The sequence below is a fragment of the Pangasianodon hypophthalmus genome, chromosome 3 (assembly GCF_027358585.1).
Source record: "Pangasianodon hypophthalmus isolate fPanHyp1 chromosome 3, fPanHyp1.pri, whole genome shotgun sequence".
Taxonomy (NCBI): Eukaryota; Metazoa; Chordata; class Actinopteri; order Siluriformes; family Pangasiidae; genus Pangasianodon; species Pangasianodon hypophthalmus.
Genome location: NC_069712.1, coordinates 1,264,810 through 1,288,431, shown reverse-complemented (window position 1 = coordinate 1,288,431; position 23,622 = coordinate 1,264,810). Strand labels below are relative to the sequence as shown.

The window sequence follows — 23,622 nt, the reverse complement described above, 5'->3', positions numbered from 1 at the left end:
TTCAGCTCCTCCGGAACCATCTATATGTCAAACTAGAGAAGTCCCAGTTTCATGTAACCATATTGTCCTTCTTGGGCTTTGTTGTGTCCAAAGGGAGACTTAGTATGGACCCAGACAAGGTAAAGGCAGTCACACAGTAGCTACAAACCATCTCAGTCCGGCTGGTACAACGCTTCCTGGGGTTTGCAAACCTTTTCTGACGCTTCATTCGGGACTTTAGCACCCTGGCAGCCCCCCTTAGCGCACTGACCAAGAAAACCCAGGCTGGGTTTAAGTGGACTAGAGAGGCACAGCAAGCCTTTGAAACCCTGAAGGAGAAATTGACAATCCTGAGGCTCAGTTCATAATGGAAGTCGATGCCTCAGATATAGGAGTGGGCGCCATCCTCTTCCGGCGTTCAGGGCTAGACCAGAAATTACATCCGTGCGCATACTTCTGCCACCGTCTAACCCCGTCAGAGAGGAATTATGACGTTGGGAACCATGAACTCGTGGCTGTAAAATTGGCATTGCAGGAGTGGAGGCACTAGCTGGAGGGTGCCAAGCGCCAGTTCCTTATTTGGACAGACCACAAGAATCTGGCCTACATTCAGGATGCCAAGCGCCTGAACCCCCAGCAGGCCAGGTGGTCCTTGTTCTTTACACGTTTTAACTTCGTCTTGTCTTATAGGCCAGGATTCAAAAATCTTAAACCAGATGCGCTCTCTAGGCAATGGGATATACCCTCACGGGAACCCAGCCACGAGCCTATAATTTCCAATCCCCGGACAAGCGGGCCCTGTGCGACGCTCTTGTACATCCTATCGCCTAGCGCCATAACACTTATGATCCATTTTAGATCAGATCCATCAGAGTGTCGTCCGATTGCACACTTCAGTAGAAGAGATTAGACATGAGGAAAATCTAACCTTTTGTACAAAGCACAAAATGCACTCCAGAACTTAAAAAAATGTTCAAAGTGGCAACCATAATGGTACTATTCACTACTGGAAGTGATGACACAGTAGTTGTGAAAAAGGTCCATTAAAAAATGCTGTGTTTATTCATGTTAATCTCATCTTTTAGATCACAGTGAGTTCTCCAGCAACACATCAGTGATGGAGCAGCGTCTGTTTGTACTCCTGCTTTTCACAGGTGAGAGGAAATAAGTCACATTATACAAATTACGATCACATGTTCATGCACAAATTGTAATTAGTAGATGGAGATAAATTACTATAAGTAATATGTTTCATAATTTATTCTACCCAAAAATAATTTCAAACTAAAAATCAGAAATTACACAAGCTAAACTTTAAAAACCTCCTCCACAGGAGTCCTTCCCTTCGTCCTGTCTGTCACTCGTAAGTACTATCTGATCCAGCAGGGGAAAACATGGAGTGATGCTCAGGCTTACTGCCGAGCCACATACACTGACCTGGCTACCATCAACAGTACCGACAACATGGTCAAACTTCAGGATGAAGCAAAGACACAACAATTCAATTCCAGTGCTTGGATTGGACTGTACACTAACATCAACAGCTGGCACTGGTCCTTCAAAAACGAGCCGCTGGGAAGTTTTACAGCCTGGAAAAGCACAGAGCCTAACAACCTGGTGGGAAATGAAGGATGTGTTTTTATATGGCAGGAGACATGGTATGATGCACCATGTGAACATCTATTACACTTTGTGTGCTATGATGGTGAGGAACAACATTTTATTCTATATAAAATATTTCTGGAATATTACTACTACTAATAATCTATATTTATATAGGACATTTTATTTTGAGTTCAAAATCTCAGTGATTTATATATAAAAGTGTGACAGCCCTGGTAAGTTGGGTGGGGAATGAGGACACAGGAAGCAGGCTTCAGACAGAGAAATACTTTCTTTCTTTATTTTTTCTTTAGCACATTTCAGCCAAATAATACGGCACACACAGCATTTCCACTGTCTCTGCATCAAAATATAGACACTTTGTTAAAAGAAGTCATTATTTAACAGTCAAAATGTTTACATAGTGCATAAGAATTCTGAGATACTTTTACAAAACAAGATGAAATTTAGAGAAAACAAGTTTTTATTCTGAAACAAAACCTCCAAATTTTGACATGCCAGAAATTGTGAGATAAGTGAAATTTTTTTTAAATCGTACTGCTGCCAAAAACAGATAAAAAATATGTTATGTGATATGCTATATACATATTTTATTCTTTACTACCTGGCTTCAATAGAACAGGTCCTCAGAGATGTTCAGAGATGTTCCTAGAACAGTTTACTGTTTTTTGGGGTTGTGAAAAAATATATTTAACAGTTTATAATTCTATACACTGTGTGTCCCAAAGGTCTCCATAAAGAGGGGAAATGACCACTTTTTAGCAAAATGTATATTTATTTACAAAACCTCCTCTACATGATTGCCATTTCTTTGTAAACAGACATGGAATCGTCTCTCGCACTAGTGTTAACACATCTGGTGCTATACATGTAATTGCATGTCCAGTGAGTTCTTCTTCTTATTATTATTATGTTCTTCTTTTGTCAAAGGCATTCTGAAAAAATAAATATAATATAAACTAAATGTGAAAAATTTGGAAGACATTTTGATAAAAAAATGTTAATTTCCCCTACGTAGGGAGACTTTTGGGACACGCTGTAGATTATTTAAATTGGTTATAATGACACATTCAGGGGAAAAAATCAACCTTGGCATAACAGATTCAATTCCCTGCTCCATTCGTGTCTATAATTATTACTGAGAAATTTACTGTGAATATTTTTTATCCTGCTGATTATCTTTCAATTGAAAATTCACATGAGTACATTCTAATTATGTGTTTTTCGATTCTCACAGACAGGAAGACTGGCACTGACAGCTACATTTTAATCTCTGAGGCTAAGACGTGGTATGAAGCTCAGAGCTACTGCAGGCAGCAGCACACAGACCTGGCCAGCGTGAGAAGCGCAACAGAAAACTCAGTTGTAGGAGGAATGAACAATGCAGTTTGGATTTGGTTTGGCCTCACCAGAGACCCCTGGAATTGGTCAGACCAGACCACCAACGTGTCCGTCAATACATGGTCACGTGGAAACACTGATGATTACTTGATGAATAAAAGTTGTGGCTGCTTAAATGATGGTGTGGCTGATGTAGCGCAGTGCTCAGACATCATGCCTTTCTTCTGTTACTGTGAGTTGAAATTAAATTCAGTCTCATATTTTGGCTAAATGAAGTTGATTTTTGAATGTAGTGTTAATTTTGTACATTTATTTCTATGTGCATTTCTGCCTGCAGTGTTCCCAAAACAACAGCAGATCATAAGAGTGAAGGTCAAGTCCAGTCAGGATGTGAATGATCCCGCAATAATGGCGGCCATCTTGGAGAAGGTGGGTTTCATCTTCACTCAGTGTACAGTCACCTCCTCATTACCGCAGCCAGACCCCGAGTCTTCACCAAACTGTCACACAAACACACTGTACTGTAATTATAATACATCTTATGTAGCATTTTCACAAATCTCACAAGAGATTCTCTACCCTGCATTATTCAGTACCTAAAGTCCTGCTCTGTTCTTCAGCTCCAGCAGAAACTGAAGGATCATGGAATGGCTGAGAACATCACTGTGAAATGGAGAAAGCAACCAGATGGAGTGGTGTTTCACAAGGAGAAGGGAAATATTACTACAGTTGGGAATAACAATGGGGAGGCTTGAGACCTCTAAATCTTGAATAGTGTGTATTTTGTAGTGCATTAATCACTTTTAGCTTGAGGACCTTGAGTGTGTGTAATATTTTAGCTTCCTTAAGTAGTACTTTAACAGACCCAGAGTTAGAATCCAAAATACTGAAACTAGTAACAGCGTATCATTAGGAGTAGAGCAAGTTCACCAAACTATGAGCCAAGCTGACATTTCAAAAAGATTTAAAATCACTGATAACATGTTATAATCACTTGAGGTCTTTGCTTCTAATAATAGTAAATACATATTTTCAGGTTATTCCATATTACTCTATATTAATAGTGATCTCTCTGCATATGTACACTACAAAAAAAAACATCTTATACACCCTATATAGTGCAGTAGGTGGTCAATAGAAAGACTTTAATGACTTGGTTTCCTTGCTGTAAAATTAGTTTCCTGAAATTTAGCTATTCTGGCTTTCACAGTTGATTTGTTTGGCTTTTGGGGTTTCAGCTTAAGAGTAAAGGCTTTAATAGTAATAATTAAATGCCTTTAAATAGAATACATAATGTGGAATAGGAAGCTTCTGTGCAGTTGCTCTGTTGTCACATAAATACATGCTAAATCTATGCTTGTATCAGTATAGGCTTTTCCCACTTCCATCTGTAAGTCAGACAGTCGGTTCATTTATGGTTATACTCTGTCCTATTTAAATGTTCACCTAATTAACTGTTTCCTCCTCTACTAGTAATAACACCTGGATTCTGACTCTGTTCAGCTAATGTATCAATGTCCAGTCTGTCCAAATCAATGTACACAATTATTATTGTTATTTTTCAACCACCACAAGAGAAAGACCTCAGCAGTGTCACAGCAGAAATGTGTTTGTCCTTTCATCCAGAGATTGTGACAATGCCACAACCATCCATGGCTGGGAGTCTGTGTTAGCGCTCGCACCTCCTGTTTAGTAGCTGTCATGTAATAAGTGTGAGTTCGCTAGTGGGTGGTAAATGGAAATAAATACAACTGGGAGAAAAAAATCCTTGTTTTACTATTTAATGTAAGATTGCATGTTGCACTGATTTTATTATATTTTGCAAAGCTTTAATAGGCTGTAATTTTACAATCTGAAAAGAACGTTACGCTGTCCTTAGTTATTTTACATTTTACAGTTAGTACATCCCTAGTAAATTCAAAACAATATTTTACAGCACAGAAAAGCAAAGTGTGTGCACAACAATTTCATGATCTTTTGTATCTCATGACTGTATACAGTATAATCAATGAGAAATTTGATTGGGAGCCAATGCAGTGTGGATAAGATAGGGGTGATGTGGTCATATCTTCTGGTTCTAGTAAGGACTCTCGCTGCTGCATTCTGGACTAACTGGAGCTTGTTTATGCTCCTACTGGAACATCCAGACAGTAAGGCATTACAATAATCCAACCTAGAGGTAACAAAAGCATGAACTAGTTTTTCTGCATCGTGTAGTGACAATATATTTCTTATTTTAGCAATATTTCTGAGATGAAAGAAAGCAATCCTAATAATATTATATATACGAGCTTCAAAAGAAAGACCAGAGGCAATAATCACACCAAGGTCTTTTACTGCTGCAGATGATGAAACAGAAAGGACATCCAGAGTTATTATGTAATCAGAAAGCTTACTTCTAGCTGCATGTGGTCCTAGTACAAGTACTTCTGTCTTGTCAGAATTAAGTAAGAGAAAGTTAATAAGCATCCAGTTTCTAATGTCTTTTACACATTCGTCAAATTTATTAAGCTGGTGTCTGTCATCTGGCTTTGCTGTATTTTCTGTATTTTATATCTATTCCGTGACTTGTGCAGGTCCAAAAGATCATCAGCGTCTGCCTGGTTATTGGTCGTCCCCATGGTGATGGATGACTTTACACCACAACAATCAGAAATGTTTGAATTTTACACCTTAGAGCTGAAAACAGCATGCCTGTCTTTAACATCTTTGTAAAGCTTGTTATCTAACTTTAGACATGACCTAAGACAGGGTGTACTGCAATGCAAAGTACTTACGCAAATTACTCATCAGTCTAGCAAACGATGCTCTGAGACAAATTTCAGTTCATTATTTGGTCTTCTTTTCACTTCTTTTACTTTAAACAAAATGGCCTCTTTATACACTCCATACAGCTCTATTACACTGCACTAGCAGTTTTAACCTTTATTAAGCTGTAAACAAACGCCTCGGCTGATGGAGGATTTCACGCTCACTTATTTTTTTATTTATTTATTTATTATTATTATTTATGTTTCCATGACACACTATTTTCTTTTCAACTCATTTAATTGACACCTAATTCACCTTTTCTGGAATTTGTCTGTATATTTTGTACCTTTGCAGGTGCTGTTACACTGCTAAATATTTTGACTGCCAGATAAGTGAGTTAAAATAACTTCCACTTCTGTTTTTAAGACATTCAAACTACATGCAAATGAGCTATGTCAGAATGATAAATGAGCCCCATCCAGGGAAAACTGCAACTCATATTTTGTTTGTGCGCATCGCCACCTGCTGGAGAACTGAGTAATAACCAGGCCAACATGCACCTTGCTTGACTGTGAAAAACCAAAATAAATCTGACTTTAAGACAATAGCCATGGTAAAAATTACGCAAAGATTGCTCTAATGAAGTTGGTTAACCTGGAAGCCATGATATCAGAATTAGGTGAAGATGGACCAGTTAGAGAAGCTCCAGATATCAAAGGGACGTTGATTCATTGTCAGTCTACATAGTAGAAGTGTTAAATGAACACTGAAGTGCACACACTTTATATATATATGAATATGTGTGTGTGTGTTTATATATATATATATATATATGTAACTTAGTTTAAATAATGTTAGTTAAATTCATGCATAAATTGGGAAAACTCGCTATTGGTTGTGCACCGCTTCTATTCACGTTCATTATATTAGTGGGCGGTGAAACGTAATCGGCAGCAGTTTCACGATGACTCGCTGCTGGTAAGCTGCACTGATGATCGCTCTGTCTTATTAACTAAGTTTGAATTGTTTTCAAGGGCAAAGCTGAACTTTTATATGACACACAATTTTACTAGTTCTGCCTGTCAGCTCCTAGTCCTGTTAGTAGAATCAAATATGTGTTATTTGTGATGATAAATCGAGGAGTGTGTGTATTGTCCTGCTTGTAAGCACTGAAACTCTGTTTATTTCATTTAAGACTGTCATGCATCATCAATGATCTGCAATCTAATCAACATATGGTCCTGTTTATCCCAGGACAATAAAAAGAAGCCTTGAGTGACCACCCACCCGACTCGCAGTGTTCATCATTCCACCAATCACCAACACAGTCTCGTTGTTTCTTCAATCAAGAAGGTATGTGAAGCGGCCGAGGGTTCATCTTAAAGTATTCGCTGGAGTCAGATGGACACAATTTTGCTCAGAAACTGTGGTCATTTGTTCAAAAAGAAGACGAGAGACTTATTCGCTTAGTGACTGCATTTGAGAAATTTGAGTATTAGAGACATTTACAAAGGACAATTTGCTTTCCAGTCAAATGCACATTCTAGATTTTCATCTTTTTTATTCATTATTTATGTATATTGATGTTTATGTGTACTGACATTCACAATGAGTGGTTTTGATGACTATTACACTCCTGTCTGTGGAAGTAAAGGTAGAGGATGGGGTTTATTAAAAGTGCCAAGGTCTTTACAGTTCAGTGAGCCCAGCGTACAGAATGATGCAGAGAGTGATGCTCCCAATTCAGATCCATTAGTTTGTGAGGGACCACCTCCTAGTCATGAATCAGATGCTTCAGTAGAGCAACAGGGTGTGTTTCGTCTACCCCATTTCCTAACACACAGCCATAATCATAATCAGTCAAGTCGGTCAGCAAATTGCTGATAGCATAGTCACTAGACTGAATCAAACACATTCAGTAGACACACAGTCAGTGAGTGATTCCTCAAAAAATGTGACGACAGACGGTACAGCTTCACAAATGCTGGACTTAATACAAAGCCAGTTGTCGTTTTCCAGAAATGTGAAAGAACCTCCTAGCTTCAGAGGTGAAGTTTCTGACACTGTTGACTTAGATGAGTGGATAGATATCGTGAGAGACTACATTAAACGGAATAATCTAAGAAAAGAGCAACAAGCGGAGGAAATTATGGTCCATCTACGAGGCAAAGCAAGAGATGTGGTCAGGTTCGGTATAAGGAACAGTGACATTGACATTGAGCATAACCCTGATGCAATTTTTTAGTATTCTCAGGAAACATTTTGAAGCTGCTCCCTGCTCTCCTCTCCCGCTGGCCGATTTCTATACCACCTTACCCAGACCAGACGAGGATGCTTATGAGTACTGGCTCAGGGTAAACCGTGCAGTTGATGTCGCTGCTGAGCGCTTGAAAGAACAGGGTAAAGTGCTGGATTGTCCAGGGACAGAGGTAACTCACATGTTCATCAGACACTGCCCTTGTAAAGAGCTCGCCATCACTTTTCGATCTAAAACAATTGATGCATGGTCTGTGCGGGACGTGCACAATATTTTGAATGAATATCACTCGGAGACCAGTCTTGTTTCTGCAAATGCAGTCTTGTTTCAAGAAATGCAGCACTCACTAAAATTCCTGTGAACAGAACTGTCCAGCAGTCCAAGTCTGTGGAAGTTTCTGCATTAGAACGAGTCATGAACCTGTTGGAAAAAGTCCTGTTAAAGGAGTCCACCAGCAAAGAGCCAAGTCGACACTCAAAACCCAGTGTAAGTCTACCTCGAATAAAAGGCCTCAATGACCTGCCATGCACTGTCTGTGCGAGCCCTGATCATTCCGGCTTCACGCATTGTCGTGACAAAAAGTTGTGTTTCCAGTGTCACTCTCCTGACCACTCCTGCTTTGGTTGTCCTGAGAGAGTGAAATCTCCGTCTTCTCATGGGCTGGGAAACTGAAAGCTATGGTTGGCATGCACGTTAAGTGAAGCTGCTGAACGTTGCTTGTTGCAGCACAAGCCCGATTTACTAAAGCTCCCTGCCAACGATGTCGTCATAATCGGTTGTGGCGGACAAGTGTCAACCCAAAAGTGATGTATGAGCTTGAACTCACCGTTTATGCCTGTAAGATGGTTGTTCCAGTTTTAGTCGTTCCAGGCCAAACTGACGATTTAATTCTGGGTAGCAATGCTATCAAATGGCTGATTCAAAGAATGAAAGGAACGGACGGATACTGGAGACTTGTGTCCAGCTCAGCCAAATCTGATGATGTTGAATGTCACCAATTTCTGCCTCTTCTTTCGAATGTGGAACGATGGAAGGGAGGAGACATGCCTGACAAGGTGGGCACGGCTAAGTTGAAGGAGAAAATAACTCTAGAACCAAACCACGAACATCTCGCTTGGGCTCAGCTTCCTGGATCAACAGCTGTTTCTGTAGGGAGCACAGTTATTGTTGAGCCAACTCTCTGTAAATGCCGTCCAAGGAATGTGATCATAGGGAGAGTCATCACGCCTATGTGGGGCAGTAGATGGGTGCCATTCAAAATAATGAACCCTACAGACAAAGTAATTGTTCTTAAGAAAAACACTAAAATCGTGGATGTTTTCACTTGTATAGCTGTTGAGGAGTTGTCTACATCTGAGTCCCTGAAGAGTAATGTTCAGTGTGCTGAGAGTCCTGCGAGCCATGTGTGTTCTAGTGATGAGCGAGCTAATGTGCTGGATAAGTTAGGACTGCAAGACCTGAATCTGGAGGCTTGCGAAGTGTCAGATGATTGGAAGGACAGACTTTTGGATCTCATTGAGAAGTATGAGTCAATGTTTTCCCGTGGAAAAATGGACTGTGGAGAAGCCACTGACTTTGTCCACAAAATCCACCTGGTGGACAAGAAGCCATTTCGACTCCCTTATCGCCATGTGGCTCCCTGCCACTAGGATAAGCTGCGTACTGTCTTAAATGAAATGGAACTGAAGGGCATTATAAGGAAGTCTCAGAGTGAATATGCATCTCCGCTAGTTTTGGTGTGGAAAAAGAATGGCGACCTCCGCATTTGTACAGATTTTAGATGGCTGAATGCAAAGACAGTAAAAGATGCCCACCCACTCCCACACCAATTAGATGCACTCGCAGCCCTGGGAGGCAATGTTTTCTTTTCTACCATGGACTTGACTTCTGGCTTTTATAATGTTCCCTTGTTTGAAGAGCATAAAAAGTACACTGCTTTTTCCTCTCCTTTCAGTTTACACGAATATAATTGTTTACCTCAGGGTTTGACCAACAGTCCAGCAACCTTTATGAGGATGATGATGTCCATTTTCGGTGATGAAAATTTCACTAGTCTTCACTGCTACTTGGATGGTTTTTGCTCCAAGTGAGCAGTTAGCTATGGACAGACTAGACCTGGTTTTCTCGTGCCTGTCTAAGCACAACTTAAAGCTAGCACCGAAAAAGTGCAAGTTCCTCAGGAGATCTGTTAAGTTCTTGGGACATGTTGTCACTGAGAATGGTGTTCGGACTGACCCAGAAAAGGTTAAGGTGATCAGTGATATCTAGACTGTCAATCTCATGGAAGCAGATGGTGTAACCCCTTCTCAAAAAAAGATCAGATCTTTCCTGGGTATGATTTTATACTATCAGCATTTCATTCAGGACTGTTCTGCTAAAGCAAAACCTCTGTTCAGTCTCCTATCAGATCGGTCACATAATAAAGCTCACAGGAAGTGTGGTTGTATGAAGAAGCCACTCGGTGTCATTAAGCTTTCACCTGAGGATTGGACTAGTGAATGCCAAACCGCTTTTGAAACTTTAAAGCAAGACCTACTGCACAGTGTGACTCTCGCTCACCCTGATTTCAGTCATTCCTTTATTCTCTCTGTTGATGCTTTGTTTGATGGCATAGGAGCTGTGTTATCTCAAGTACCTCCTGGTGAGAAAATTGCACATCCAGTTGCTTTTGCAAGCAAAACACTCTCTAAGTTCCAGATGAACTACCCAGCACATAGACTCGAATTCCTGGCTTTAAAGTGGGCCATTTGTGACAAGTTTAGCCATTGGCTAAAAGGGAGACATTTCACAGCATGGTCTGATAATAACCCCTTGACCTATATTCTAAACAAACCCAGACTGGACACCTGTGAACAGCGATGGGTGGTGAAGCTCGCTGCCTATGAATTTGACCTAAAGTATGTGCCAGGTACAAAGAACGTCATCGCTGACGCCTTAAGCAGAGAGCCCTTTGCTAAGTCTTGTGTCAGCCATCGTCTGTTGAAAGAACCATATATTTCTCTTCTGGATGAGGTCAATGGCATTGTTACCGGTACCGTGCAAGATGCCTTTCGTGTCTCTAACCACTGTCAGAATGTGCAGGCTACCAGCGATGGTGGACCTGAGAATGAGCCACAGGATGATGTGAACCACTCATGTCCTGGTTTTTTTGATGCTGCTGAAGTTTCTGCTACATTGAGTGCCCACTCCGGTGATGAAGTTAATCTTTTACCCGTAGCCAGTCCAACATCACTCCAGCTTCCTTCTGAAGACCCATCTGTAGCGATCCCGTTTTCCAGACTCTCCAGTCTCCAAGAGCAGGACAACATACTCGGAAGAGTCATCTACTATATTCTGAGACGTAGACGTCCTTCAAAGAGTGAGAGGGCAAAGGAACCTAGATCTGTGACATACCCTTTGAAGCACTGGAAAAAGCTTAAGATCCGTAATCATGTGCTGTACAGAGTAAAGAAGGATCGGCTGATGAATAGGAAACTCCTTCAATATGTCGTACCTGATTCCCTGAAACATGACGTTCTACGTGGTGTTCATGATGCCGCTGGACACCAGGGGAGTGCGAGAACTCTCTCCCTTGCAGCTGAAAGATTCTTTTGGCCGGGGATGAGTAAAGACATTAAGCTGTATGTGAAGAACTGCCAGAGATGTGTTGTCGGGAAAACTCCAGAGCCAGATGCTCGTGCCCCCCTTGAGCGCATTCGGACCTCTGAGCCTATGAAGCTCGTCTGTATTGACTTTTGGAGTGCTGAACAAACTTCAGGGAAGGATGTTGATGTCTTAGTAGTGACAGATCATTTCTCTAAAATGTCACACGCTTTCCCCTCTCACAACCAGTCTGCAAAACAAGTTGCCCGTCGCCTTTGGAATTATTTCTTTCCAAAGAGAATACATTCGGACCAGGGTGCGAATTTTGAAAGCAAAATCATTAAGAACTTGCTTGAGATGGCTGGTATTCAAAAATCACACACCACGCTATACCACCCTATTGGTAACGGTTTAGCAGAACGTTTCAATAGAACTCTGGGGAATATGATAAGAGCTCTCCCAGTCAAATCCAAGGCGAAGTGGCCACAGCTCCTACAGACTTTAACCTTCAGTTACAATTGTACTGTGCATGAAATGACTGGGTTTGCGCCTTTTTATCATATGTTTGGGCATATCCCAAGGCTGGCGATCGACATCATGTTTCAGCATGTCCTTTGTGATGATAGAGTGGTCAGCCATCATGAGTTCATCACCACACTGAGAAGAGACTTGAGCACAGCTGCTGAAATTGCCCGGAAACACAGTCTCAAAGAACAGGACCGTCATGCCATTCTTTACAATCGAAAGGTCAGAGGTTCACCCTTAGCAGTGGGAGATAGAGTTCTGCTGGCTAATCGTGGAGTGAAAGGCATGAAGAAAGTTGCAGACAAGTGGGACTCCGTTCAGTACGAAGTACAATCAGTGAGACCAGAGATTAATATGTACAGGATTAAGGATGCTCAGACTGGCAGAGAAAAAGTAGTGCACAGAAATCTGTTGCTTCCAGTGAATTTCTTGTCCTGGGATGATGATGACAAATTCTACCTGTGCTACCCCTGGCAGTGCTCTTGATTCTGCTCTGGACGATACTGATCCTGTTTCAAAGACATCAGAATGGTTACTACAAATGGATGGAACACATGATAGTGATGTTATGCAGGATACCAACTGTGATGGACCTTCAGACGCCCCTGATGAGATGACTGCTTCAGAGTGTTTTGACAATGATCAACGCAGTCCAGAACCCGAGCATGTTCCTGAGCCTGTTAAGAGTACAGAGAGTTTACCCGTATCTGAGCTAAATGAGTCATCCAGTTGTGAGCAAGAACCTGCAAACAGCCCTGTCCCTGTCATTTGCGAACAGCCCACAAGCACACACACAAGCCACATAACCACACGGTTAGGGAGATCAGTCAGGCCTTATTTGTGAAATTGATCAACAAAAAGTTGTGGGAAGTGATTCAAGAAGTGTTGCGCAAGTCATTTTTCAGGGATCGAATTTTGTTGATTTGATAAGGAACATTTTTGTTTAGTGCACTTGAGTCTGAATAATGATTTATATCTAAGAGCCAATTGTGGTGTTAAGAGTTTGACTGTGAACTGAGTTTTTTTTTTCCTTTAAAGTCTGAGGATGTTGTTGTGTGCACTTAGAGAAGTTCAAAGAGCAGAGATACATGTCTTACTACTAGGAGTGTGTAGGCTGCACCTCCTATAGTCTGTGTTAAGTGTGGGACCTGGTACCATTCCATTCTTACACGCTTCCTGGGAAGAGATTGACTTTCTGACATACTGTAATGTAAAGCTCTTGTACTCACATGTTTTTTTTTCTTTGCTATTTCTGAAATCTTGACTGTATGGTCTGTTTGTTACATATACTGTCTATAATCAGCTGTCTTGCTGTCTCTCACAGAACAACCTCCAAGATCCCAAACAGTCTGGATTCAAACCGGCACACTCCACAGAGACTGCCCTTTTGGCCGTCACTGAGAAGCTACATGCCGCTAGATCAGCCAAACTGTTTTCAGTTCTCATCCTCCTTGACCTTTCAGCAGCGTTTGACATGGTGAACCACAAGACTCTCCTATCCACCCTCATGAACCTGATATGGCATGGAGGGGATCCACATCTGCTCCTCGCAGACTCTCCACTGGTGTTCCACAAGGCTCAGTACTTGGTCCTCTCCTGTTCTCCCTCTACACTCAATCTCTTGATGCGGTCATATCCTCACATGGGTTTTCATACCACTGCTATGCAGATGACACTCAACTCATCCTCTCCTTCCCTCCCTCAGACTCTCATGTTTCTGCTTGGATATCAGCTTGTCTGGCAGACATCTCATCATGGATGACAGATCATCAGCTGAAACTTAATCCCACCAAAACTGAACTACTGTTCATCCCAGGTGATTCATCCCCATCTCAGGATCTTGCAATTTCCCTAGACAATTCTCTGATCTCGCCTTCGGTTACCGCACGCAACCTTGGGGTAACCATGGACAATCAACTGTCCTTCTCCTCTCACATTGCTAATCTAACACGCTCATGTCGATTTCTCCTTTATAACATCAGAAGAATTCGTCCATTTCTTTCCTCACAAGCCACACAGGTGCTTGTTCAGTCCCTTGTCATTTCAAGACTGGACTACTGAAACTCACTCCTGGCAGGTCTGCCTCTGAGATCCAGAATGCAGCTGCACGATTGGTTTTCAACCTTCCTAAATTTTCCCACACCACCCCATTGCTGCACTCCCTCCACTGGCTTCCTGTAGCTGCCCGCATCAGATTTAAAACACTGATGCTCGCCTACAAAGCCAAAAAAAGGACCAGCACCCACTTATCTCAAAGCTCTTATCACACACCGCACTGCACCACGCTCCCTCCGATCCTCTAGCACTGCTCGACTGATCCCTCCATCTCTCAGGGTACAAGGTGGTGGAATGAACTTCCCCTAGATGTCTGAACAGCTGAGACACTGGCAGTCTTCAAACGACGTCTAAAGACTTACCTCTTCACAAAATACTTAAATTAAATTTAAAAAAAAAAAAAAAAAAAAAAACACCTCCCCAACAGAGTTTTGGACTGATGATATTCCTAGTTTGTGACCTACCGAGCCAATATCAGAATGTTTTTTTGATAGACTTCAAAGCACTATTGTAAGTCGCTCTGGATAAGGGCGTTTGCCAAATGCCATAAATGTAAATGTAAATGTAGCCCAATTTAGCAGAATTTAAGGGGGGTGTATGTAACGGAGTTTAAATAATGTTAGTTAAATTCATGCATAAATTGGGAAAACTCGTCATTGGTTGTGCACCGCTTCTATTCACGTTCATTATATTAGTGGGCGGTGAAACGTAATCGGCAGCAGTTTCACGATGACTTGCTGCTGGTAAGCTGCACTGATGATCGCTCTGTCTTATTAACTAAGTTTGAATTGTTTTCAAGGGCAAAGCTGAACTTTTATATGACACACGATTTTACTAGTTCTGTCTGTCAGCTCCTAGTCCTGTTAGTAGAATCAAATATGTGTTATTTGTGGCGATAAATCGAGGAGTGTGTGTATTGTCCTGCTTGTAAGCACTGAAACTCTGTTTATTTCATTTAAGACTGTCATGCATCATCAATGATCTGCAATCTAATCAACATATGGTCCTGTTTAGGTATGTGTTTTATTCGGTTTTTGTTCAATTCAATTCATTTTTATTTGTATAGCGCTTTTTACAAAGGTCATTGTCTCAAAGCAGCTTTACACAAACAAAAGTAAAGTGAAGTGTGTGTGTGTGCCGTCTCTGATGAGCAAGCAGGGCGACGGTGGCAAGGAAAAACTCCCTGAGATGGTGATAGGAAGAAACCTTGAGAGGAACCAGGCTCAACAGAGAACCCATCCTCATATGGGTTTACACTGTAGTGTGCGTGTGTGTGAGTACAATGTGTGTTGGTGTAGTCCATGGAAAACAGCTGAAGCGTCTTCGTGGCAGTATGAAGCATTGCCGGTGGACAGGTCCAGAGTGAAGGGGGGGAGGTCTGGATTACCAGCAGCTCAGGAGTGATGCTCATCTGGTCCAGAGCGTAGTGGGGTCTGGATCACCGGCAGCTCAGGAGTGTAGCTCGGCAGAAAGAGAAGGAAAGTGGTTAGGTACACTCACAGTCACCGTGTGGAGATAAAACTCAACATCCACGAGTCCCCCAGATCTACTCCTTTGATAAAAACACTAGTCGCTAAATGCTAGGTTAAATAAATAAGTCTTCAACCTCGACTTAAACACTGAGACCGTGTCTGCTTCACGTACATTAACTGGGAGACTATTCCATAATTTTGGGGCTTGGTAAGAGAAAGCTCTGCCCCCTGCCGTGGTTTTGGCAATGCGTGGTTCTTATAGACAGCCTGCATCCTTAGAGCGAAGTAGGCGCAGCGGAACGTAAGGTACTAACATATCGCTTAAATACTGCGGAGCGAGACCGTTTAATGCTTTATAGGTTAGGAGTAATATTTTAAAATCGATGCGGAATCTTACTGGGAGCCAGTGTAATGTAGATAAGACTGGCGTGATATGCTCATACTTCCTAGTCCTAGTAAGGACCCTCGCTGCTGCGTTCTGAACTATCTGAAGCTTATTTATGCATCTAGACGAACATCCAGATAGTAAAGCATTACAGTAATCTAATCTGGACGTGATAAATGCATGGACTAGTTTTTCAGCATCACTTAGCGAAAGTATATTTCTAATCTTAGCGATATTTCTGAGGTGGAAAAATGCTAACCTGCTTACATTATCTACATGTGCCTCAAATGAGAGATTAGAGTCTATAATCACACCGAGATCTTTTACTGTTAGACTACTTGAAACAGAGAGACCATCTAAAGTAACAGTGTGATCTCTAAACTTACTTCTAGCGGCTTGTGGTCCCAGTACCAGAACCTCTGATTTTTCTGGGTTTAGCAGGAGAAAGTTGCTTAGCATCCAGTCTCTTATGTCTATCGCACATGCCTCAACTTTCTTTAACTAGCTATTCTCATCTGGCCTAGCTGAGACGTATAACTGTGTGTCATCAGCATAACAATGGAAGCTAATATTATGTTTGCGGATTATGTTACCTAAAGGGAGCATGTATAACGTGAAAAGCAGTGGGCCTAAGACTGAACCCTGCGGAACGCCATATTCTACTCGATAACGTGCTGAGTGGTCACCGTTTACATCTACAAACTGATAACGATCAGTTAAATAAGATCTAAACCAGTCGAGGGCTGAGCCCTTAATTCCTACGACCTTTTCTAGTCTGTGAAGGAGGATATTATGGTCGATAGTGTCGAACGCTGCGCTAAGGTCGAGTAAAATTAATAGACTAATGCAACCCCGATCAGAGGCTAATAGCAAGTCATTGACTACTTTAACTAATGCTGTCTCTGTGCTGTGTTGGGGCCTGAAACCTGACTGATAAAGTTCATAGATATTATTACTTTGTAGATATGAAATTAGCTGCTGCGCTACTACTTTCTCTAATATTTTAGATAGAAAGGGAAGGTCTGAAATCGGCCTATAGTTAGTTAAGTCGTTAGGGTCAAGGTCTGGTTTCTTCACTAGTGGTTTAATAACAGCTAATTTAAGTGATTTTGGAATGTACCCATTGCTCAGTGAGGAGTTAATTATTTTAAGCAGGGGTTCATTGTTTTGTTCAGGGGGTTCAGGGGTTTTGTTGTGTTCTGTGTGTAAATCGTTAGCCGCTAGCATGAGCACACGTGCTGCACACTCGCACGTGCTGAACTATGTGTTGCATCATTCGAGAGTTGCGTTTTCCCTTTCTGTTTTTCTTTTATACAAAAATATGTAAAATATTGGTCACTTGAGTTTATAGTTTCACTACATTAATGTGATTTAATGAGAATTGTGAAGAAAAGATACTGCCTTATATTTTTGTCAGATTTTTGTCCACAATATGTGTTCACGATCTTTTTAAGGAAACGTAATCGGCAGCAGTTTCACGATGACTCGCTGCTGACTGTCATGCATCATCAATGTTCTGCAATCTAATCAACATATGGTCCTGTTTATCCCAGGACAATAAAAAGAAGCCTTGAGTGACCACCCACCCGACTCGCAGTGTTCATCATTCCACCAATCACCAACACAGTCACATATATATATACACACATACACACACACACACATATTCTCTCTTCTCTTTGATAGCTGTGTCTTGTTGTCCAGAATAGAAAATAGTGTGACTTCTTACTAGAACCAGAAGTTATGACCACATCACCCCTATCTTATCCACACTACATTGGCTCCCAATCAAATTTCGTATTGATTACAAAATACTACTATTGACCTATTGACCTATAAATCTCGCGCCACAGGACCTGAGCAAACTTTTTGTTTTTTTATGATCTGCCAGGCCTACTTCGTTCAGAAGGTGCAGGCTATTTGTTGGTACCTTGAATAGTGAAGGCTACAGCAGGGGGCAGAGCTTTCTCTTACAAAGCCCCACAGTTATGGAACAGCCTTGCACTTAGTGATCGGTTAGTGACTAGGCTGAAAACATGTTTGTTTAATCAAGCCTTTTGTTAATTTTCTATCATTCTGGTCAAATAATCATGAGATGAATTAATTATTTTTAAAAATTAAAATACAAGACAAGTTCTTGTACTCTTTTGCTTTTATTTAATTATCAGTAATGCTTCATAATTTGCTTATGACAACAAATGGCTTTGTGGTAGACAGTTAAAGGTGATAGCAACACATTCCAGTTATTTGCCAGTGATTTCAGGTTTTTCCTCTGATCACCAAATACACCAACACCAAATCATAAAATAATCCCAATAGCACACCCAGGTGTCAGGGTTTTCAATTCAATTTTATTTGTATAGCACTTTTAACAATGGACATTGTCACAAAGCAGCTTTACAGAAATATATACATTCAAATTATGTTACAACAAAATAAATTGTAAGTATATGAATCTATCCCTAATGAGCAAGCCAGAGGTGATGGTGGTGAGGAAAAACTCCCGAAGTCGACATGAGGAAGAAACGAGGAAGGAATGATCTTCAGGATGTCCATATGGGGCCCCAGCAGCAGCGAGCGATCTCAACCAATGAGAACTCCAACCAGAAGTAGGGCATCAGGATGGATCAGGCAGGTCCAGAGAGCAGAAGGGGTCAGGATCACTGGCATATCAGGTTTTAATTAATTAATTAATAAATAAATAAATGTAGCCTATTAAAGCTTTGCAAAATATAATAAAATCAGGGCAACATGCAATCTTACATTAAATAGTAAAACAAGGATTTTTTTCTCCCAGTTGTATTTATTTCCATTTACCACCCACTAGCGAACTCACACTTATTACATGACAGCTACTAAACAGGAGGTGCGAGCGCTAACACAGACTCCCAGCCATGGATGGTTGTGGCATTGTCACAATCTCTGGATGAAAGGACAAACACATTTCTGCTGTGACACTGCTGAGGTCTTTCTCTTGTGGTGGTTGAAAAATAACAATAATAATTGTGTACATTGATTTGGACAGACTGGACATTGAATACATTAGCTGAACAGAGTCAGAATCCAGGTGTTATTACTAGTAGAGGAGGAAACAGTTAATTAGGTGAACATTTAAATAGGACAGAGTATAACCATAAATGAACCGACTGTCTGACTTACAGATGGAAGTGGGAAAAGCCTATACTGATACAAGCATAGATTTAGCATGTATTTATGTGACAACAGAGCGACTGCACAGAAGCTTCCTATTCCACATTATGTATTCTATTTAAAGGCATTTAATTATTACTATTAAAGCCTTTACTCTTAAGCTGAAACCCCAAAATCCAAACAAATCAACTGTGAAAGCCAGAATAGCTAAATTTCAGGAAACTAATTTTACAGCAAGGAAACCAAATCATTAAAGTCTTTCTATTGACCACCTACTGCACTATATAGGGTGTATAAAATGTTTTTTTTTTTTTTTGTAGTGTACATATGCAGAGAGATCACTATTAATATAGAGTAATATGGAATAACCTGAAAATATGTATTTACTATTATTAGAAGCAAAGACCTCAAGTGATTATAACATGTTATCAGTGATTTTAAATCTTTTTGAAATGTCAGCTTGGCTCATAGTTTGGTGAACTTGCTCTACTCCTAATGATATGCTGTTACTAGTTTCAGTATTTTGGATTCTAACTCTGGGTCTGTTAAAGTACTACTTAAGGAAGCTAAAATATTACACACACTCAAGGTCCTCAAGCTAAAAGTGATTAATGCACTACAAAATACACACTATTCAAGATTTAGAGGTCACAAGCCTCCCCATTGTTATTCCCAACTGTAGTAATATTTCCCTTCTCCTTGTGAAACACCACTCCATCTGGTTGCTTTCTCCATTTCACAGTGATGTTCTCAGCCATTCCATGATCCTTCAGTTTCTGCTGGAGCTGAAGAACAGAGCAGGACTTTAGGTACTGAATAATGCAGGGTAGAGAATCTCTTGTGAGATTTGTGAAAATGCTACATAAGATGTATTATAATTACAGTATGGTGTGTTTGTGTGACAGTTTGGTGAAGACTCGGGGTCTGGCTGCGGTAATGAGGAGGCGACTGTACACTGAGTGAAGATGAAACCCACCTTCTCCAAGATGGCCGCCATTATTGCGGGATCATTCACATCCTGACTGGACTTGACCTTCACTCTTATGATCTGCTGTTGTTTTGGGAACACTGGAGGTAGAAATACACATTGAAATAAATGTACAAAATTAACACTACATTCAAAAATCAACTTCATTTAGCCAAAATATGAGACTGAATTTAATTTCAACTCACAGTAACAGAAGAAAGGCATGATGTCTGAGCACTGCGCTACATCAGCCACACCACCATTTAAGCAGCCACAACTTTTATTCATCAAGTAATCATCAGTGTTTCCACGTGACCATGTAATGACGGACACGTTGGTGGTCTGGTCTGACCATTTCCAGGGGTCTCTGGTGAGGCCAATCCAAATCGAACCCTCATAGATAATTCCTCCTACAACTGAGTTTTCTGTTGCGCTTCTCACGCTGGCCAGGTCTGTGTGCTGCTGCCTGCAGTAGCTCTGAGCTTCATACCACGTCTTAGCCTCAGAGATTAAAATGTAGCTGTCAGTGCCAGTCTTCCTGTCTGTGAGAATCGAAAAACACATAATTAGAATGTACTCATGTGAATTTTCAATTGAAGTACACTATATTGCCAAAAGTTTTGGGACGTCTGCCTTTACATGCACATGAACTTTAATGACATCCCATTCTTAATCCGTAGGGTTTAATATGGAGTTGGCCCTTTGCAGCTATAACAGCTTCAGCTCTTCTGGGAAGCTTTCCACAAGGTTGAGGAGTGTGTTTATGGGAATTTTTGACCATTCTTCTAGAAGCGCATGTGTGAGGTCAGGCACTGATGTTGGTCGAGAAGGCCTGGCTCAGAGTCTCCGCTCTAATTCATCCCAAAGGTGTTCTATCGGGTTGAGGTCAGGACTCTGTGCAGGCCAGTCAAGTTCCTCCAGACCAAACTTGTTCATCCATGTCTTTATGGACCTTGCTTTGTGCACTGGTGCGCAGTCATGTTGGAACAGGAAGGGGCCCGCTCCAAACTGTTCCCACGAAGTTGGGAGCATGAAATTGTCCAAAATGTCTTGGTATGCTGAAGCATTAAGAGTTGATTTCACTGGAACTACGGGGCCAAGCCCAACCCCTGAAAAACAACCCCACACCATAATCCCCCCTCCACCAAACTTTACACTCGGCACAATGCAGTCAGGCAAGTACCGTTCTCCTGGCAACCACCAAACCCAGACTCGTCCATCGGATTGCCAGATGGAAAAGCGTGATTCATCACTCCAGAGAATCTCCGCTGCTCTAGAGTCCAGTGGCGGCGTGCTTTACACCACTGCGTCCGACGCTTTGCATTGCACTTGGTGATGTAAGGCTTGGATGCAGCTGCTCGGCCATGGAAACCCATTCCATGAAGCTCTCTATGCACTGTTCTTGAGCTAATCTGAAGGCCACATGAAGTTTGGAGGTCTGTAGCTATTGACTCTGCAGAACTCTGTGCACTGTGAGCCTCAGCATGCGCTGACCCCGCTCTGTGATTTTATGTGGCCGACCACTTCGTGGCTGAGTTGCTGTTGTTCCCAATTGCTTCCACTTTGTTATAATACCACTAACAGCTGACCGTGGAATATTTAGAAGTGAGGAAATTTCACGAATGGATTTATTGCACAGGTGGCAACCTATCACGGTACCACGCTTGAATTCACTGAGCTCCTGAGAGCGACCCATTCTTTCACAAATGTTTGTAGAAGCAGTCTGCATGCCTAGGTGCTTGATTTTATACATCTGTGGCCATGGAAGTGATTGGAACACCTGAATTCAATTCAGTGTCATAATACTTATGGCAATATAGTGTATATTAACATCTACAATTGAAAGATAATCAGCAGGATAAAAAATATTCACAGTAAATTTCTCAGTAATAATTATAGACACGAATGGAGCAGGGAATTGAATCTGTTATGCCAAGGTTGATTTTTCCCGTGAATGTGTCATTATAACCAATTTAAATAATCTACAGCGTGTCCCAAAAGTCTCCCTACGTAGGGGAAATTAACATTTTTTTATCAAAATGTCTTCCAAATTTTTCACATTTAGTTTATATTATATTTATTTTTTCAGAATGCCTTTGACAAAAGAAGAACATAATAATAATAAGAAGAAGAACTCACTGGACATGCAATTACATGTATAGCACCAGATGTGTTAACACTAGTGCAAGAGACGATTCCATGTCTGTTTACAAAGAAATGGCAATCATGTAGAGGAGGTTTTGTAAATAAATATACATTTTGCTAAAAAGTGGTCATTTCCCCTCTTTATGGAGACTTTTGGGACATACAGTGTATAGGCAGTGTGTGTCTATACAATGAATTGTGCTAAAGTCCTGAAATGTGCTAAAGAAAAAATAAAGAAAGAAAGTATTTCTCTATCTGAAGCCTGCTTCCTGTGTCCTCATTCCCCACCCAACTTACCAGGGCTGTCACACTTTTATATATAAATCACTGAGATTTTGAACTCAAAATAAAATGTCCTATATAAATATAGATTATTAGTAGTAGTAATATTCCAGAAATATTTTATATAGAATAAAATGTTGTTCCTCACCATCATAGCACACAAAGCTAAATGGATAGTCACATGGTGCATCATACCATGTCTCCTGCCATATAAAAACACATCCTTCATTTCGCAACAGGTTGTTAGGCTCTGTGCTTTTCCAGGCTGTAAAACCTCCCAGCGGCTCGTTTTTGAAGGACCAGTGCCAGCTGTTGATGTTAGTGTACAGTCCAATCCAAGCACTGGAACTGAATTGTTGTGTCTTTGCTTCATCCTGAAGTTTGACCATGTTGTCGGTACTGTTGATGGTAGCCAGGTCAGTGTATGTGGCTCGGCAGTAAGCCTGAGCATCACTCCATGTTTTCCCCTGCTGGATCAGATAGTACTTACGAGTGACAGACAGGACGAAGGGAAGGACTCCTGTGGAGGAGATTTTTAAAGTTTAGCTTGTGTAATTTCTGATTTTTAGTTTGAAATTATTTTTGGGTAGAATAAATTATGAAACATATTACTTATAGTAATTTATCTCCATCTACTAATTACAATTTGTGCATGAACATGTGATCGTAATTTGTATTACGTGACTTATTTCCTCTCACCTGTGAAAAGCAGGAGTACAAACAGACGCTGCTCCATCACTGATGTGTTGCTGGAGAACTCACTGTGATCTAAAAGATGAGATTAACATGAATAAACACAGCATTTTTTTAATGGACCTTTTTCACAACTACTGTGTCATCACTTCCAGTAGTGAATAGTACCATTATGGTTGCCACTTTGAACATTTTTTAAGTACTGGAATGCATTTTGTGCATTTTGTGAAGCGTGTGATCAGACGACACTCTGACAGATCTGATCTAAAATAGATCATAAGTTCTTACACACACGTGTGGAGTCCATGCCAGCTCGTGTGCGCGCTGTCGTTAAAGCAAAAAGAGGGCGTACTGAATCTCTGAAATTCATGAAAATATTTCAAAAGATTCTACTTTTCACTCAAGTCAATAATAT

General features: G+C 41.0%; 2 protein-coding genes across 2 annotated transcripts; one reads left to right on the top strand and one right to left on the bottom strand.

Moving 5' to 3' along the window:
- The first annotated feature begins 1,070 nt into the window (after positions 1-1,070).
- LOC113524614 (macrophage mannose receptor 1-like) lies at positions 1,071-4,694 on the top strand. Its single transcript, XM_026910944.3, has 5 exons — positions 1,071-1,133; positions 1,313-1,684; positions 2,840-3,175; positions 3,281-3,372; positions 3,564-4,694. Exons 1-5 carry the CDS (start codon positions 1,097-1,099, stop codon positions 3,696-3,698), a joined length of 972 nt encoding a protein of 323 aa, XP_026766745.3. The 5' UTR covers positions 1,071-1,096; the 3' UTR covers positions 3,699-4,694.
- A 15,561-nt stretch (positions 4,695-20,255) lies between these two features.
- LOC117596917 (macrophage mannose receptor 1-like) lies at positions 20,256-23,276 on the bottom strand. The gene is made up of 3 exons (XM_053232350.1): positions 23,214-23,276; positions 22,642-23,034; positions 20,256-20,629 (listed from the first exon to the last, which is right to left on the bottom strand). Exons 1-3 carry the CDS (start codon positions 23,248-23,250, stop codon positions 20,256-20,258), a joined length of 804 nt encoding a protein of 267 aa, XP_053088325.1. The 5' UTR covers positions 23,251-23,276.
- Positions 23,277-23,622: the final 346 nt, after the last annotated feature.